Source organism: Schistocerca piceifrons, chromosome 1 (genome assembly GCF_021461385.2).
Source record: "Schistocerca piceifrons isolate TAMUIC-IGC-003096 chromosome 1, iqSchPice1.1, whole genome shotgun sequence".
In the NCBI taxonomy this organism is placed as follows: Eukaryota; Metazoa; Arthropoda; class Insecta; order Orthoptera; family Acrididae; genus Schistocerca; species Schistocerca piceifrons.
In genome coordinates this window covers 1,082,443,936-1,082,460,232 of record NC_060138.1, presented here as the reverse complement: position 1 = coordinate 1,082,460,232, position 16,297 = coordinate 1,082,443,936, and the positions used below count along the sequence as shown (strand labels likewise).

The 16,297-nt window shown below is 43.9% G+C and overlaps 1 protein-coding gene across 1 annotated transcript in view; it reads right to left on the bottom strand.

Moving 5' to 3' along the window:
• LOC124798061 (GTP-binding protein Rhes-like) overlaps positions 1–7,667 on the bottom strand; it is a 57,369-nt gene extending 49,702 nt beyond the window's left edge. Inside the window, exon 1 of the mRNA XM_047261293.1 lies at positions 7,266–7,667. Within this exon, the coding sequence (XP_047117249.1) occupies positions 7,266–7,667 (402 nt within the window). The remainder of the gene's footprint in view (positions 1–7,265) is intronic.
• Positions 7,668–16,297: the final 8,630 nt, after the last annotated feature.

Sequence of the window (16,297 nt, the reverse complement as noted above, 5' to 3'; positions counted from 1 at the left end):
TAATAGGGCTGCAAGAGGCTGGATGTTGCTGCTGCGATCCTGCAGAAAGACTTAGCAAGAATGTAGCCCCTGTACATGACTGTAGACAGCGGTAGTCACGGGAATGTATGGTCATAAGAAGACTGGGCTCTGGATGACCACAGGGACTACTGTGGGGGAAAGACCATCGTGTTCGGCTTATGCTCTGTCTCACCGTACTGCTTCTGCAGCAGCAATTAGAGCAGCAGTTGGCACCACAATGTCACAACTGTTGCTAATCGGTTACTTCAAGGGTAGCTCCGAGCCAAGATGCACACATTGCGCATTCAACTAAGTCCAAACCACCGCCATTTGACATTTCAGTGGTGTCAAACAACAGCTTTTTGCAGGGTAGAGTAGAGACCCGTTATGTTTTCTGATGAAAGCTGGTTCTGCCTCAGTGCCAGTGACGGCCATGTTTCGGTTACAAGGTGTCCACTTGAGGACCTGCAAAAAACCCTATTTGGGTGATGGAAACACTTGACCTAAACTTGGTTTTATTGTCTACGATGCAATTTCATATAACAGCAGAGCACTCTCATGGTTACCCTACCCAACCTGAATGAAAATTTGTACTTCAGTTCGGTGATTCGACCTGTTGTGCTGCCATTCATGAACAGCATTCCATGGGGTGTTTTCTGCCAGGGTAATGAACGCTCACATACCGCTCTTGTCAACCAATGTGCTCTGCAGGGTGTCGACATGTCGCATTGACATGCTCGATCACCAAATCTGTCCCCCATCAAGCACATATGGGACATCATCGGGTGACAACTCCAGCGTCACCCTCAATTAGCATTAACCGTTCCTTTATTGAAAGAGAGGCACACAGCAATCAATCGCAATATCATTAGTTTTTATTATTCTTGTAAATCTAGATTTCAGCAGTAAATAAACATTCCATTGAATCTGGGTTACAATTCAACAGACTCAAATGCACTGAAGATGGCTATTTACAGCACAAATCTAGATTTTGCAAGAATAATAAAAATTAATGAGAATGCGGGTAATTGCTGTATGCCTCTTCCTTCCTTATAGTGTACAGTCGCTTTGCACAACGGTTCCTTACGGAATCAAAGTTGGTTTCTCCCTGTACTGATCAAACAGATACAACAGGCATGGAACGCCATCCCAAAAAACTGACACCTGACACCTGTGCAACGCAATGCACGCCCATTTGCATGCTTGTATTCAACATTCTGGTGGTTACACAGGTCATTAATGTACCAGAATTTCACATTTACAGTGGCTTATCTCACACACACATTAACCTGTGATCTTGCAGTGTTAATCACTTTAATATGTTAGTAGACAAATGTATTCCCGAATTTTCATTACTTTATGTTAATTATTTTTTCGTCTTACGATTTTTTCCCATTGTGTCATGACCGTGGAATCAGTATCGACTGAAAATGACATTACGTAGAGGTCCAGTTCCTCGTGTCAACTGCCGACACATGGTACAAATGTTTCAGCACCAATCCCTATCCAATGAAATAGGAAGATCTGAGAAAGTACGCTCAGATAAGAATGGGAGAGGTGTTGATTTACAAAAATGACTACACGCTAAATTTGATGGTTCACCTCATTCACCGCCAAAGATAGAGGATCATGGTATGCCCAGCCCAGGGTGTCCAGATTAATTTGGATGTATGTGAGGTTCTACTGTTTTTAGATAAAGTGGCGGAGAAGGGGTGCCCACAGGAAATCCTGGTGCTGCAGTCTTATTTGCAAAGGTCAGGTACAAACTGGGTGTATTGTATGTACGAATACAAAGTGATAGATGCAACTTGCTATGAGTAAGGTAGACCTAAAAGAGTGATACAGTTAGAGCTACACGTTGGTGGTTTGTTGATTAAAATTACAACTTGTGGCAGATAAATCACTGAAAGCATTCTTAGTCCTGACCTACCTAGACGATGTCACAGAATACGACTTCCATCACTAACTGGAAAACTTACAGCGATGCAAGAGGACTTACTTCTGCTGAGCAAATACTCCAGCATATGCAATAGTGTTATGATAACTGGCACCACTCAGTTGTAGAGACAAGTGTTGCAATATCTGTCACCTTGCGGCATTGACTGTACTTTGTGAAGCCTGCGTCTATTTTAGATAGACGACTGCTCACTCTTAAGAACTTCCAGTACGACTACTGCCACTGGACTTGATTACCCATAGAAAATAAAGCTTAGTTAATAAGAATTAGTTAACGAGCCAGCTGATAAAGAGTTGGCGAAAATGAGTTGTAATGTGGGAAACAAAGCATTTCCAGACCCATGTTCATGTGACATAATTTCTTAGTCTACGTGAGAGGAATGTGTCCTGTAATTTAAGCCATACATTTTGTTATACCCTGGATTCTCTTTTCCCAGAGAGACAATTTATATATGATTTTTGTAACTCACCACTTTCTTCCAAAACTGCTACATCATCTCCATTCATAACAATAGTGACATTTATTTCCATTAATCTGCATACCTGGGTTTACTAGCTATATTCAGTTCTGAATCAGATCATGTACATACACATTAAATGAGGTTGGTGACAGGATACAACACTGTCTGAGTCCCTTACGATATCTTAGTGTTATTATTGCTAACTTTTATCATTATTTTTGTGTCTTTGTCTAAGCTTTTTACATCTTCAGTAAGATGAATAGGTTACACAGCTCCAATCAGTATGTCCCATAGTTTGTTTCTGTTAACGTCAAAAGCTTTATCGAAATCAGTAACAGCTTGATGTGTCGCTAAGTAGCCTTCACGTCCGTTCTGTAAAATTCTGTACACGCTAAGAAAAATAAGAGGCAACACAACGGAATTATCTAAATGGCATGGAAATCGATGGATCATTTACAGACAAATAAACGATAACAATATCGGAAAAATTTTATCATTTATTCAAGAGAAACAACAATCCAGTAACGTCCACCTCTGGTCGTTATGTAAGCAGTTAATCGGTTTGGCATTGCTTGAAACGGTTGTATGATGTCCCACTCAGGGAAATCGTGCCAAAATCTGTCCAACTGGCGCGTTAGAGCGTGAAAATTGCAAGGTAGTTGGATGGTCCCACCCATAATGCTCCAAACGTTCTCAGTTGGGAGAAAATTGGGCGACCTTACTGGAAAAGGTAGGGTTTGGCAACCACAGAGACAAGCAGTAGAAACTCTTACCGTGTGCGGGCGGGCACTATCTTGCAGAAATGTAAACCCAATAGGGCTTCCCATGGAGGGCAATAAAATGGACCGCAGAGTATCAACGATGTACCGCTGCGCTCTAAACGTGCCGCGGATGACAATCAAAGGTGTCGTGTTATGAAAAGTGGTATCCCAGACCATCCCTGATCGTCGAGTCAAATGGCGGACGACGATCGGGTTAGTATCCCACCTGTGTCCAGGAGCATCCAGACACGTCTTCGGCCTGGAATGTCATTGACTGGTGTAAAATTGTCTTCAGTGATGAGTCCCGCTTCGTATGAGCCCCAAAACCGTGTCTGCGGACTCCCCGACAGTGGTGGGATACCAACCTGACTGTCGCCCACCATACAGCCCAACAACTGGGATTGGTGGTCTGGGGTACCATTTCCTTTTTGTCAAAGCACAGCCCCTTTGTTTGTCATCCGCTGCGCCGTTATAGCACAGCAATACCTCGATGGCACGCTACGCTCAGTCTAGTTTCCCTTCATGTCATGCCATTCTGGGACCACATTTCCGCAAGGTAACGCCTGCTCGCATTTGACGAGAGATTCTACTGCTTGTCTTCGTTGGTGGACATCCAGTTTTAATCTTACTTGCTAGCTGGCATATTCTTCACAATAAACACCTGCGTTTGCAGTTGTATTTTGCACATAATTTTACGAGATCACATAATGTAGTCTTGCGCTGAAGATGATTACTGTGTGATTGAAATCAATATAAAGTATTGGTAAAGAAACGGTTTCAGGTTTATTCGACATTCAACAACTCTGGCAGTCAATACCAAGTCAACTGCTTGCATAAGGACCAGACGTAGACAAAGCGTTATTGACTTGCTCTAAACGTGGAGCTCTTTCTCTTGAATAAAGCATCCGATGTTTCTGAAATCGTAATCAATTTGTTCGTCTGTATATGTACGTCATATCCACCGATTCCACCGATATGCATCCCATTCGGACACGTCCTTCATCGTGTGTCATTTCTGCATAAATAGCCATTTCGGAATCTACTCTTTTGTTCTAATAGGAAACTATAACAGTCACAACTGTTTTTTTTTTTTTTTTTAATTTTGAAGAGTGAGTTGATGAGGCTAGTTCCTGTATCATTTTCATAAATGTTTCTTTGATTTCTTTAAAAACTGTTATTGGTAATAACTAAAAGACTTGGTTGATGATTATTAAAAGTTTGTGACTAGCTCTTGTGTATTTCGTGGAGAACATACGAGGGTAATCCAAAAAGTAAGGTCTCCTACTTTTTTATAAGTACAGAACTCTGTTTGTATGGCAGTTGGTCACACTGTTATGCAGAGTGCTTCACGCGCTGTGTGTAAACTTGAGCACGCCGCGCTGAGGCGCTCAGTCTTGGCTTGGCAGCAGTTGAAAATGGAGCTACCGTTGAATGTTACCGCCAAGTGCGAACTGCGCGCTGTTATTCGGTTTTTGAACGCAAAGGGCAATGCGCAGATTGAAATCCATTGCCAGCTGATGGAAGTGTATGGTGAGTCGTGCATGGATGACAAAAATATTCGTTAAGTGGTGTAGAGAGTATGCACCTGGTCGGACCGAAATTCACGACGAACAAAGGAGCGGGAGATTGTCAGTGACTGAGGAGACTGTGCTGAAGGTTGGGAAAAGCATGCGTGAAGATCGGCGGATCACCCTGGATGATCTCTGCTCGTTGGTTCCTGAGGTTTCTCCAAGCACCGCTCACAGAATTTTAACGGAAACATTGAACTACCGGAAGGTGTGCGCAAGATGGGTGCCACGCATGGAGACTGAGGACCACATGCGGCAACGAGTTGATGCTTCCCGCACATTGCTTCATCACCTTGCAGCCGAACAGAACAACTTTCTGGACTCAGTTGTCACCGGTTACGAAACCTGGGCATACCACTTTACACCTGCGACCAAGCAACAATCACGCCAGTAAAGGCATCCTTCTTCGCCAAAGCCGCGGAAATTTAAACAAACACAGTCTGCCGGTGAAGTCATAACAACGGTTTTTTGGGATCGGAAAGGGGTATTGTTGGTAGAGTTTATGCCCACTGGAACCACAGTGACTATCACCTGTTCCCTAAGTTATATATATAAATGAACTAGTAGATAGTGTCGGAAGTTCCATGCGGCTTTTCGCGGATGATGCTGTAGTATACAGAGAAGTTGCAGCATTAGAAAATTGTAGCGAAATGAAGGAAGATCTGCAGCGGATAGGAACTTGGTGCAGGGAGTGGCAACTGACCCTTAACATAAACAAATGCAATGTATTGCGAATACATAGAAAGAAGGATCCTTTATTGTTTGATTATATGATAGCGGAACAAACACTGGTAGCAGTTACTTCTGTAAAATATCTGGGAGTATGCGTGCGGAACGATCTGAAGTGGAATGATCATAAAAAATTAATTGTTGGTAAGGCGGGTACCAGGTTGAGATTCATTTGGAGAGACTTTAGAAAATGTAGTCCATCGACAAAGGAGGTGGCTTACAAAACACTCTTTCGACCTATACTTGAGTATTGCTCATCAGTGTGGCATCCGTACCAGATCGGGTTGACGGAGGAGATAGAGAAGATCCAAAGAAGAGCGGCGTATTTCGTCACAGGGTTATTTGGTAAGCGTGGTAGCGTTACGGAGATATTTAGCAAACTCAAGTGGCAGACTCTGCAAGAGAGGCGCTCTGCATCGCGGTGTAACTTGCTCGCCAGGTTTCGAGAGGGTGCGTTTCTGGATGAGGTATCGAATATATTGCTTCCCCCTATTTACACCTCCCGAGGACTTCACGAATGTAAAATTAGAGAGATTCGAGCGCGCACGGAGGCTTTCCGGCAGTCGTTCTTCCCGTGAACCATACGCGACTGGAACAGGAAAGGGAGGTAATGACAGTGGCACGTAAAGTGCCCTCCGCCACACACCGTTGGGTGGCTTGCGGGGTATAAATGTAGATGTAGATGTTAAAAGAAAATTGGCCGGAAAGCGATTCAGCTCCATCGACGAGGTGAAAGAAGGGGTTCATAACTTCCTGAATAGCATGGCGGCGCGATTGTATAGCATGGGCATACAAAAACTGCCACAGCGTCTACAAAGATGCATTGACAGAAATGGTGATTATGTCGAAAAATGTAAATCGCTGTAGAAATTAACAGGTCTATGTACGTATAAAAAAATAAGAGACCTTACATCTGGGATTACCCTCGTACATATGGCCCCATAAATAAGAACTTCGAGGTTCGCCGATGACATTGTAATTCTGTCAGAGACAGCAAAGGACTTGGAAGAGTAGTTAAACGGAGTGGATAGTGTCTTGAAAGGAGGATATAAGATGAACATCAACAAAAGCAAAACGAGGATAATGGAATGTAGTCGAAGTAAGTCGGGTGATGCTGAGGGAATTAGATTAGGAAATGAGACACTTAAAGTAGTAAAGGAGTTTTGCTATTTGGGGAGCAAAATAACTGATGATGGTCGAAGTAGAGAGGATATAAAATGTAGACTGGCAATGGCAAGGAAAGCATTTCTGAAGAAGAGAAATTTGTTAACATCGTGTATAGGTTTAAGTGTCGGGAAGTCGTTTCTGAAAGTATTTGTGTGGAGTGTAGCCATGTATTGAAGTGAAACGTGGGCGACAAATAGTTTGGACAAGAAGAGAATAGAAGCTTTGGAAATGTGGTGCTACAGAAGAATGCTGAAGATTAGATGGGTAGATCACATACCTAATGAGGAAGTATTGAAAAGGATTGGAGAGAAGAGAAGTTTGTGCCACAACTTGACTAGAAGAAGGGATCGGTTGGTAGGACATGTTCTGAAGCATCAAGGGATCACCAGTTAAGTATTGGAGGGCAGCGTGGAGGGTAAAAATCGTAGGGGGAGACCAAGAGATGAATGCACTAAGCAGATTCAGAAGGATGTAGTTTGCAGTAGGTACTGGGAGAAGAAGTAGCTTGCACAGGATAGAGTAGCATGGAGAGCTGCATCAAACCAGTCTCAGGACTGAAGACCACAACAACAACATATGGCCCCATTCGGCATCGGGGGTTATGCCAGGGGTGCCGTGCTCACCTGCTGCCGGAGGCGGCGCACCTCATCCCAGGAGGCGTCGTCGTCTATGGCGTAGACGAGCAGGAAGGCGTGCGCCGTGGCGATGGAGAGGGCGCGCATGGCGGGGAACTGGTGCGCGCCCGCCGTGTCCAGGATGTCGAGCGTGAGCGCGGCGCCGTCTGGCAGCTCGTACTCGCCGCGGTGCAGCTCCTCCACCGTCTGGCGGTACTTGGCCGGCCAGCGGTCGTACAGGAACTGCGATATGATGGCCGACTTGCCGACGCGCGCCGCGCCCATCACCACGACGCGCTGCTGCTGGCTGACCGCGCCGCCGCCGCCGCCGCCGGCAGCCCCAGAGGAGGACCTGGAGGGCGAGTCGGTGCCCAGCGAGGGCAGGCGTAGGCGGCCGCCCGCTCCCGGCATCCTAGAAGAGCGCTTCTCGGAGGAGTAGCTAACGGGGGCTGGACCTGCAATGAGGAAACGCCGAGCTCAGGGACGTACTACTCAGTGACTATAAAACCTGACTCGTCAAGCCGCGCCATATCTACTCTTAAATCTTCTCCAGTGCTTGATATTTCGATTTGTCTTTTGGAATCTTCATCAGCACTCCACTAAAGTGCTCCGAGTGTTCAGCCATCCTGGGACAACTGTGGGTGAAGGATATATACACTCCTGGAAATTGAAATAAGAACACCGTGAATTCATTGTCCCAGGAAGGGGAAACTTTATTGACACATTCCTGGGGTCAGATACATCACATGATCACACTGACAGAACCACAGACACGTAGACACAGGCAACAGAACATGCACAATGTCGGCACTAGTACAGTGTATATCCGCCTTTCGCAGCAATGCAGGCTGCTATTCTCCCATGGAGACGATCGTAGAGATGCTGGATGTAGTCCTGTGGAACGGCTTGCCATGCCATTTCCACCTGGCGCCTCAGTTGGACCAGCGTTCGTGCTGGACGTGCAGACCGCGTGAGACGACGCTTCATCCAGTCCCAAACATGCTCAATGGGGGACAGATCCGGAGATCTTGCTGGTCAGGGTAGTTGACTTACACCTTCTAGAGCACGTTGGGTGGCACGGGATACATGCGGACGTGCATTGTCCTGTTGAAACAGCAAGTTCCCTTGCCGGTCTAGGAATGGTAGAACGATGGGTTCGATGACGGTTTGGATGTACCGTGCACTATTCAGTGTCCCCTCGACGATCACCAGTGGTGTACGGCCAGTGTAGGAGATAGCTCCCCACACCATGATGCCGGGTGTTGGCCCTGTGTGCCTCGGTCGTATGCAGTCCTGATTGTGGCGCTCACCTGCACGGCGCCAAACACGCATACGACCATCATTGGCACCAAGGCAGAAGCGACTCTCATCGCTGAAGACGACACGTCTCCATTCGTCCCTCCATTCACGCCTGTCGCGACACCACTGTAGGCGGGCTGCACGATGTTGGGGCGTGAGCGGAAGACGGCCTAACGGTGTGCGGGACCGTAGCCCAGCTTCATGGAGACGGTTGCGAATGGTCCTCGCCGATACCCCAGGAGCAACAGTGTCCCTAATTTGCTGGGAAGTGGCGGTGCGGTCCCCTACGGCACTGCGTAGGATCCTACGGTCTTGGCGTGCATCCGTGCGTCGCTGCGGTCCGGTCCCAGGTCGACGGGCACGTGCACCTTCCGCCGACCACTGGCGACAACATCGATGTACTGTGGAGACCTCACGCCCCACGTGTTGAGCAATTCGGCGGTACGTCCACCCGGCCTCCCGCATGCCCACTATACGCCCTCGCTCAAAGTCCGTCAACTGCACATACGGTTCACGTCCACGCTGTCGCGGCATGCTACCAGTGTTAAAGACTGCGATGGAGCTCCGTATGCCACGGCAAACTGGCTGACACTGACGGTGGCGGTGCACAAATGCTGCGCAGCTAGCGCCATTCGACGGCCAACACCGCGGTTCCTGGTGTGTCCGCTGTGCCGTGCGTGTGATCATTGCTTGTACAGCCCTCTCGCAGTGTCCGGAGCAAGTATGGTGGGTCTGACACACCGGTGTCAATGTGTTCTTTTTTCCATTTCCAGGAGTGTATATATATATATATATATATATATATATATATATATATATATATAAAGTAAGGTCTCCTATTTCTATAAGTACATTGACCTGTTATTTCTACAACTGTTTTCATCAGTTTAGTGCTTGAACATGTAATGTTGATGCATTAAGTTGCTCTGAAAGCGGTGCTGATATTCAAAACAATAAGAGCGGGTTAAAAGCTGTGAGCTATCTGGGGAAGTTAACCTTGCATTACTGCATTACTGAGCAACTGTTTCAACAGGTATCCAGTCTAGCTTACCAAATTCCCAACCAGACTAACATTAATTATAATCTTTCTTTTAATAGTCATCTTACGACAACCAATGATATATATATATATATATATATATATATATATATATATATATATATATATATAAAGAGAACTTAAATGAAACGAAATAAATCAGTTTGTATTTGGACATTTATTTTAACATTGATCACTGTTCCGTTAAAATTTCAGCATGTTGAACTTGATTCATGATTAAATTGGTGCCTTATTTAGGATTGTGAAACTGTGAGTTTGTAATCTTACAGAACACATAAAATATGGAGCCAAGATTGGGGGACTGCATACAACACTACATTCATAAAATAACACACAAAGAACATTGAAACATATGCAAGAGGAAATTAACCACAACCAACCGATTCAATTTTCACCCAAAGAAGTTACATTCGTAGCGCAATCCTGTCCGTCATGAAATTACCACACACTGGTATACTAAATTCATACTAACTCTCTGTGAAATCTTCCCAAAAAGAATAGCTGAGGGCTACTTTGATGATTACACCACATGCTTCATGTGGTCAACTTGATTTACACAAAGAGTGTAACTCGACAATAATTTTGATAATTAAAATAAATTTCATTGAAATGAAATTTACAAAAGAAAAACCTCGAACTGGTTACTATCGTCTTACTATTAACCTGATGGGTCAAAAAATTGTATAAGCATGTGGTACTGGTCTCACAAAGTACACCCCACGTGGGTTGAATATAAAGGAAAGTTCCTATATTGAAAAATATTGTCAAGACGAGACGTTATAATCTTATGCACATTGGCATTTAAGATCGATGATCTTAGAGTTACGGATCATAAACACATGGTTCCACTTTACTCACAAAGTAGTTACAAAGCAACTACTGGAAGATATTCTGAAATTCACACTCGGATTGCACTGCGTTGCAATTTAAGATAACATGAGATATTTTAGATCTAAACCTGAAATATGGGTGATTAAATTTTCATTTAGGCTGAACTTAAGAAATCCATTGTCCAACGGACTTAGCAGAGACGCGCTTAGCTGGAGATCTTACCACGTCAGACGCTCACCGCGGACAGACTGGCGTGGGCCCCTACCAAGGGTGCTTCACAGATACAAACGGAAGTCACCATAGCTACCTGTTCTGATGTTGGTCCTACTGTTCTCTAGCAGACATGCTTGTCTGCTACCATCAAGCATGGAACTAGAAATACAGTTGCTCATTCATCCTTTCATACAGAAGGGAAGGGGGATAACAGTATCTTATCATATACACTATATAAAAAAAAGTGCATGTAGGTTCCATATGAGCCTGTGTGACATGAATTACACATAAACTGTGTTTTAAAGTGTAGTAGTGTAACAGATCGTTCTTTTTTATGTGTAAAAGTAACACGTTCCACTGCTCAGTCTCCTACCAGATGGAGAAATTCAGAAGTGGAATGTATGCCATAAATGACAACAGATTTAAGAAACTAACATGAAAGGAATCCAACAGAGACCTTTCAAACATTTAGCTATTTTTCGACATAATCACCATTTCTGTCGATGCATTTTTGTAGATGCTGTGGCAATTTCTATATGCGCCATGTCATACCAGCTCGCCGCCATGCTGTTCAGAAACTTATGAACCTCCTCTTTCACCTCGTCGTCGGAGCTGAATCGCTGGGACCACAATTAACGCTGACAGGTACTGTGAGACTCTGAAAAAACTCAAACGGGCAATTCAGAACCGGAGAAGAGGAATGTCGAGCAATGGCGTACACAATCTCCATGACAACGCTCGCCCACACATCGCTCGGTAAACCGTTGCTCTCCTGCAACAGTTTCAGCGGAACATAATCACCCACACACTCTATACTACTGACTTGGTGCCCATGACTATCGCCTGTTCCCTAGGTTGAAAGAACATTTGGCCGGAAAGTGATTCAGCTCCATCGACGAAGTGAAAGAAGAGGTTCATAGCTTTCTGAACAGCACGGCGGCGAGCTGGTATGACATGGGCATACAAAAACTGCCACAGCATCTACAAAAATGCATCAACAGAAATGGTGATTATGTCGAAAAATACCTAAATGTTCAAGCTATAAACTAATGTAGACCATTGTAGAAATAAACAGGACTATGTAACTATACAAAAATAGACCTTACTTTTGGGATTACCCTCATATACAGGGTTATTACAAATGATTGAAGCGATTTCACAGCTCTACAATAACTTTATTATTTGTGATATTTTCACAATGCTTTGCACACACATACAAAAACTCAAAAAGTTTTTTTAGGCATTCACAAATGTTCGATATGTGTCCCTTTAGTGATTCGGCAGACATCAAGCCGATAATCAAGTTCCTCCCACACTTGGCGCAGCATGTCCCCATCAATGAGTTGGAAAGCATTGTTGATGCGAGCTCGCAGTTCTGGCACGTTTCTTGGCAGAGGAGGTTTAAACACTGAATCTTTCACATAACTATACGTGAAACTTGCCCGCACGCGTTCAACCGATTCTTCGCTCACTGCAGGCCGACCTGCTGATTTCCCCTTACAGAGGCATCCAGAAGCTTTAAACTGCGCATACCATCGCCGAATGGAGTTAGCACCTGGTGGATCTTTGTTGAACTTCGTCCTGAAGTGTCGTTGCACTGTTATGACTGACTGATGTGAGTGCATTTCAAGCACGACATACGCTTTCTCGGCTCCTGTCGCCATTTTGTCTCACTGCGCTCTAGAGCGCTCTGGCGGCAGAAACTTGAAGTGCGGCGTCAGCAGAACAAAACTTTATGAGTTTTTCTACGTATCTGTAGAGTGTCGTGACCATATGTCAATGAATGTAGCTACAGTGAATTTATGAAATCTCTTCAATCATTGGTAATAGCCCTGTATATATATATATATGTGTGTGTGTGTGTGTGTGTGTGTGTGTGTGTGTGTGTGTGTATGTGTGTGTGTGTGTGTGTGTGTGTGTCTCTGTGTGTTTTTCGGTTTTCCAACAGTCTGTGTGTCACTACCATACAATGTTGTGCTCGAAACGAACATTACAGAAATTTCTTCTTCAAGTGAAGGCTATTAGATTTCTCTCGGCTAGGAATGCACTACAGTGTCTGTCTTCCTCTACAGTTCTTTGCCTCTACAGCTCCCTCTAGTACCATAGCAGATAATCTTCGACGTCTTAACAATGGTCCTATCATCTTAACCATGCCACTTGTAACTGTTTCCCATAAATTTCTTTCCGTTCCAGTTCTACGCGGAACCTCACCATTCTTTATGTTATCAGTCCACCTAATTTTCAACATTCGTCTTTGGCGCCACATCTCAAATGCTTCGATTCTCTTCTTTTCCGGTTTTCCAACAGTCTGTGTGTCACTACCATACAATGCTGTGTTCGAAACGAACATTACAGAAATTTCTTCTTCAAGTGAAGGCTATTAGATTTCTCTCGGCTAGGAATGTTCTTTTTGTCAATGCTAATCTCCTTTTTATGTTATTGCTCCGTCCATGATAGGTTATTTTGCTGCCTAGGTGGCAGAATTGCTTAACTTCATCTACTTCGTGACGTTAATTTTTCTCGCTTGTCTCATTTCTGCTACTTCTCATTACTTTCGTCATTCTTCGACTTACTCTCAATCTATAGTCTGTACTCATTACACTTTTCATTCCTTTCAGCATATCATGTAATTCTTCTTCACTTTCACTCTGGATAGCAATGTCATCGGCAAATCTTAACCTTTATATTTTCAACTTGAATTTTAATTCCAGTCCTGAATCTTTCTTTTATTTCCATCATTGCTTCTTCGATGTATAGATTAAATACTGGGGCGCAACACCGCATCCCTGTCTCACAACTTTTTTTATCAGGGCACTTCGTTCTTGGTCTTCCACTCAGATTATTCCCTCTTGGCTGCAAAATGGTTCAAATGGCCCTAAGCACTACGGGACTTAACATCTGAGGACATCGGTCCCCTAGACTTAGAACTACTTAAACCTAAGGACATCACATACATCCATGCCCGAGGCAGGATTCGAACCTGCGGCCGTAGCAGCAGCGCGGTTCCGGACTGAAGCGCCTAGAACCACTCGGCCACAGCGGCCGGCCGTCTTGGCTCTTTTACATGTTGTACATTACTTGTCTCTCCCTGTAGTTAATCCCATTTTTGTTATCATTTCGAACATCTTGCACCATTTGACGTTGTCGAACGTTTAGGGTTACATAAGGAGCCAACCACTTGTGATGCAGTCACACATGCTTCATGTTGTCATCCAAGGCGCTGTAAAGTGACTTTTTCAGCTCATTAATTGATCGCATCCTTAATCTACCTCTCGGTGAAGATGCCACCACTACTTCCTCTTGTGGCTCAATTTTCCAGATTCTGAGTTTGACCACGGCATCCTTCATATGTGTTGTGCTCCCGCTTCGTGAAGCTGTGCTGTGCATGCCAGTGAGTAAGGTAACCAAACGATTTTTCTGTATGTATTTTCACGGTCTAGTTTCCTATCCTTTTTAAATCCAAATAATTCACGTTTATCCAACCATAAAATTTATTCGTTACAGTTTTTCATCATTCCGGTTCTTTTCAGGAACACATTTGAGAGGCATTTGGGATTTTCAACCTTTTAATATCCTAATCGCATTTTTCCCGTGTATTTGAATCGTATAATCATTTTTATGGACGGCGTGCCCCGTGAGTAAGTTTTCGTAAAATCTTTTTCCGTAGAGTACGCTCTAACACGAAATGGGATGAGGAAGTTTTCTTATACCTATTTTTGTAATTTTTTGCACTGCAGTTAATCTGGAGATGCCTACCACAGGTGAAACGCGTCATTGAAATTTGAAACTCAAAACCTCCGCAAACAAGACCGTATTTTGATCTCTAGGGCTTACCTTCCCGTAGACAACAAGGTTATTTGAGACGGAGCACATTCTTGAATTGGTTGAGTAGTGGGAAGGAAGTCGGCTGAGCCTTTTCAAAGAAATCATGCTACCATTTCGCAGGACCGAGCTAGATAAATCACATAAAATCTAAATGAGCATGATGGGTCGTGGATATGAACCGTCGTCCTCGCGATTGCGAGTACAGCATTCAACCCCTGCGCCATCTCCTTCGGAATTCCAGTGTAAGAGGATCCCAGCAGGGGGAACGAAACGTCGAACACTGGACAAATTTTACAAATTTTAAGAGGAAATTGGCTGGCACAAACTTCTCAGGAAATTTTATCAGCAATGACAACGGCCACGAAAGCTTACAGACATGTACGTTTGTATGCTTTTTAGTGATTGAATCTTAGACTGCTGTCGTATTGGAAAAAGAGCGCTTCTGTTACCATTGTGAATGAAATATACTGAAGACAATTAAAATTCCAGCTTCTTGAAGGCGGCGCGCAACAAACGTCAAATAGACATCAACATTGGATATGGAAACAATTAGCATTACAGTCCAGGCACTGAAAATAGGTAGGAGGGACGAAATTTACTTTCTGTGTAAAAGGAGTTATTACGCAAAGAGAGTGTAATTCTAAACTCACATTTCGGTTTTGGTTGATACCGGTATCTTGTCAAGCCCGTGTAAGAGAGAGAATACCACAACGTGCCCCATTTCGACAATGGAAGGACCATGATTGCTTTGGACTTCACGACTCTAACGCAGGTATGAATCTGATGGTTTTATGAGGGCCGTACTATTTGCAAGCGACACCACAGCACAATATTTCTATTACAATAAAAGTCACGACACGACAACAGAAAGGAATGGCACACACTAACACACAAACGCAGATCATCACACATAGTAGCAGATATAATAAAGAAACAAGGATTACATATTGCTTACAGAACAAGAAACACATTCCACTCACATTCACAAACAGAAATAGACAAACCAGATAAATATCAAGAAGCAAATATATATAGACAGAAAGTCAAGGAAGTGAATCAGTGTATCTGGGAATCTACATCTACATGGCTACTCCGCAAATCACACTTAAGAGCCTGGCAGAGGGTTAATCGAACCACCTTCTCTGCCTCGTAATGACTGGGTGTTGTGTGATGTCCATAGGTTAGTTAGGTTTAAGTAGTTCTAAGTTCTAGGGGACTGATGACCAGAGCTGTTAAGTCCCATTGTGCTCAGAGCCATTTGAACCATTTGAACCACCTACATAGGCAGGAGCTTCAAACCTAAGTACAAAGCACATATAAGAAGTTGGAAGTACGAACACAGCCGTTCTACCTTTACCGCAAACCTGATTAAACATTGACATGAACCACTCATCATGGAACAGGACATTAAAATTATTAGAGTGAACAATAACAACAGCAAAATTTTCTTAAGCAAAGAGCCCTTGCAATAAAAGAGGAAGTAATTAATTACCAAATTGTAACAATAAATCTCTCCTCTTCCGTCTCTCTCTCTCTCTCTCTCTCTCTCTCTCTCACACACACACATACACACACAAACACGCACGCGCATACATACACATACAAACACACAAAATAAATGAGCAGATATCAAACCAGCCATATACCCCACAACACAAACAAAAGACGAAGGATAAACACATCAGCAGCTGGCAACATGACAAAGTGTAAAGACACGCATTCATTACAAAGTGTTGAAATAAATGTCGTCGAGGAAGCGGCCATCTGGAGTGTGAAAACAGAGTAAATACATGTCCACGACGACACAGATGGA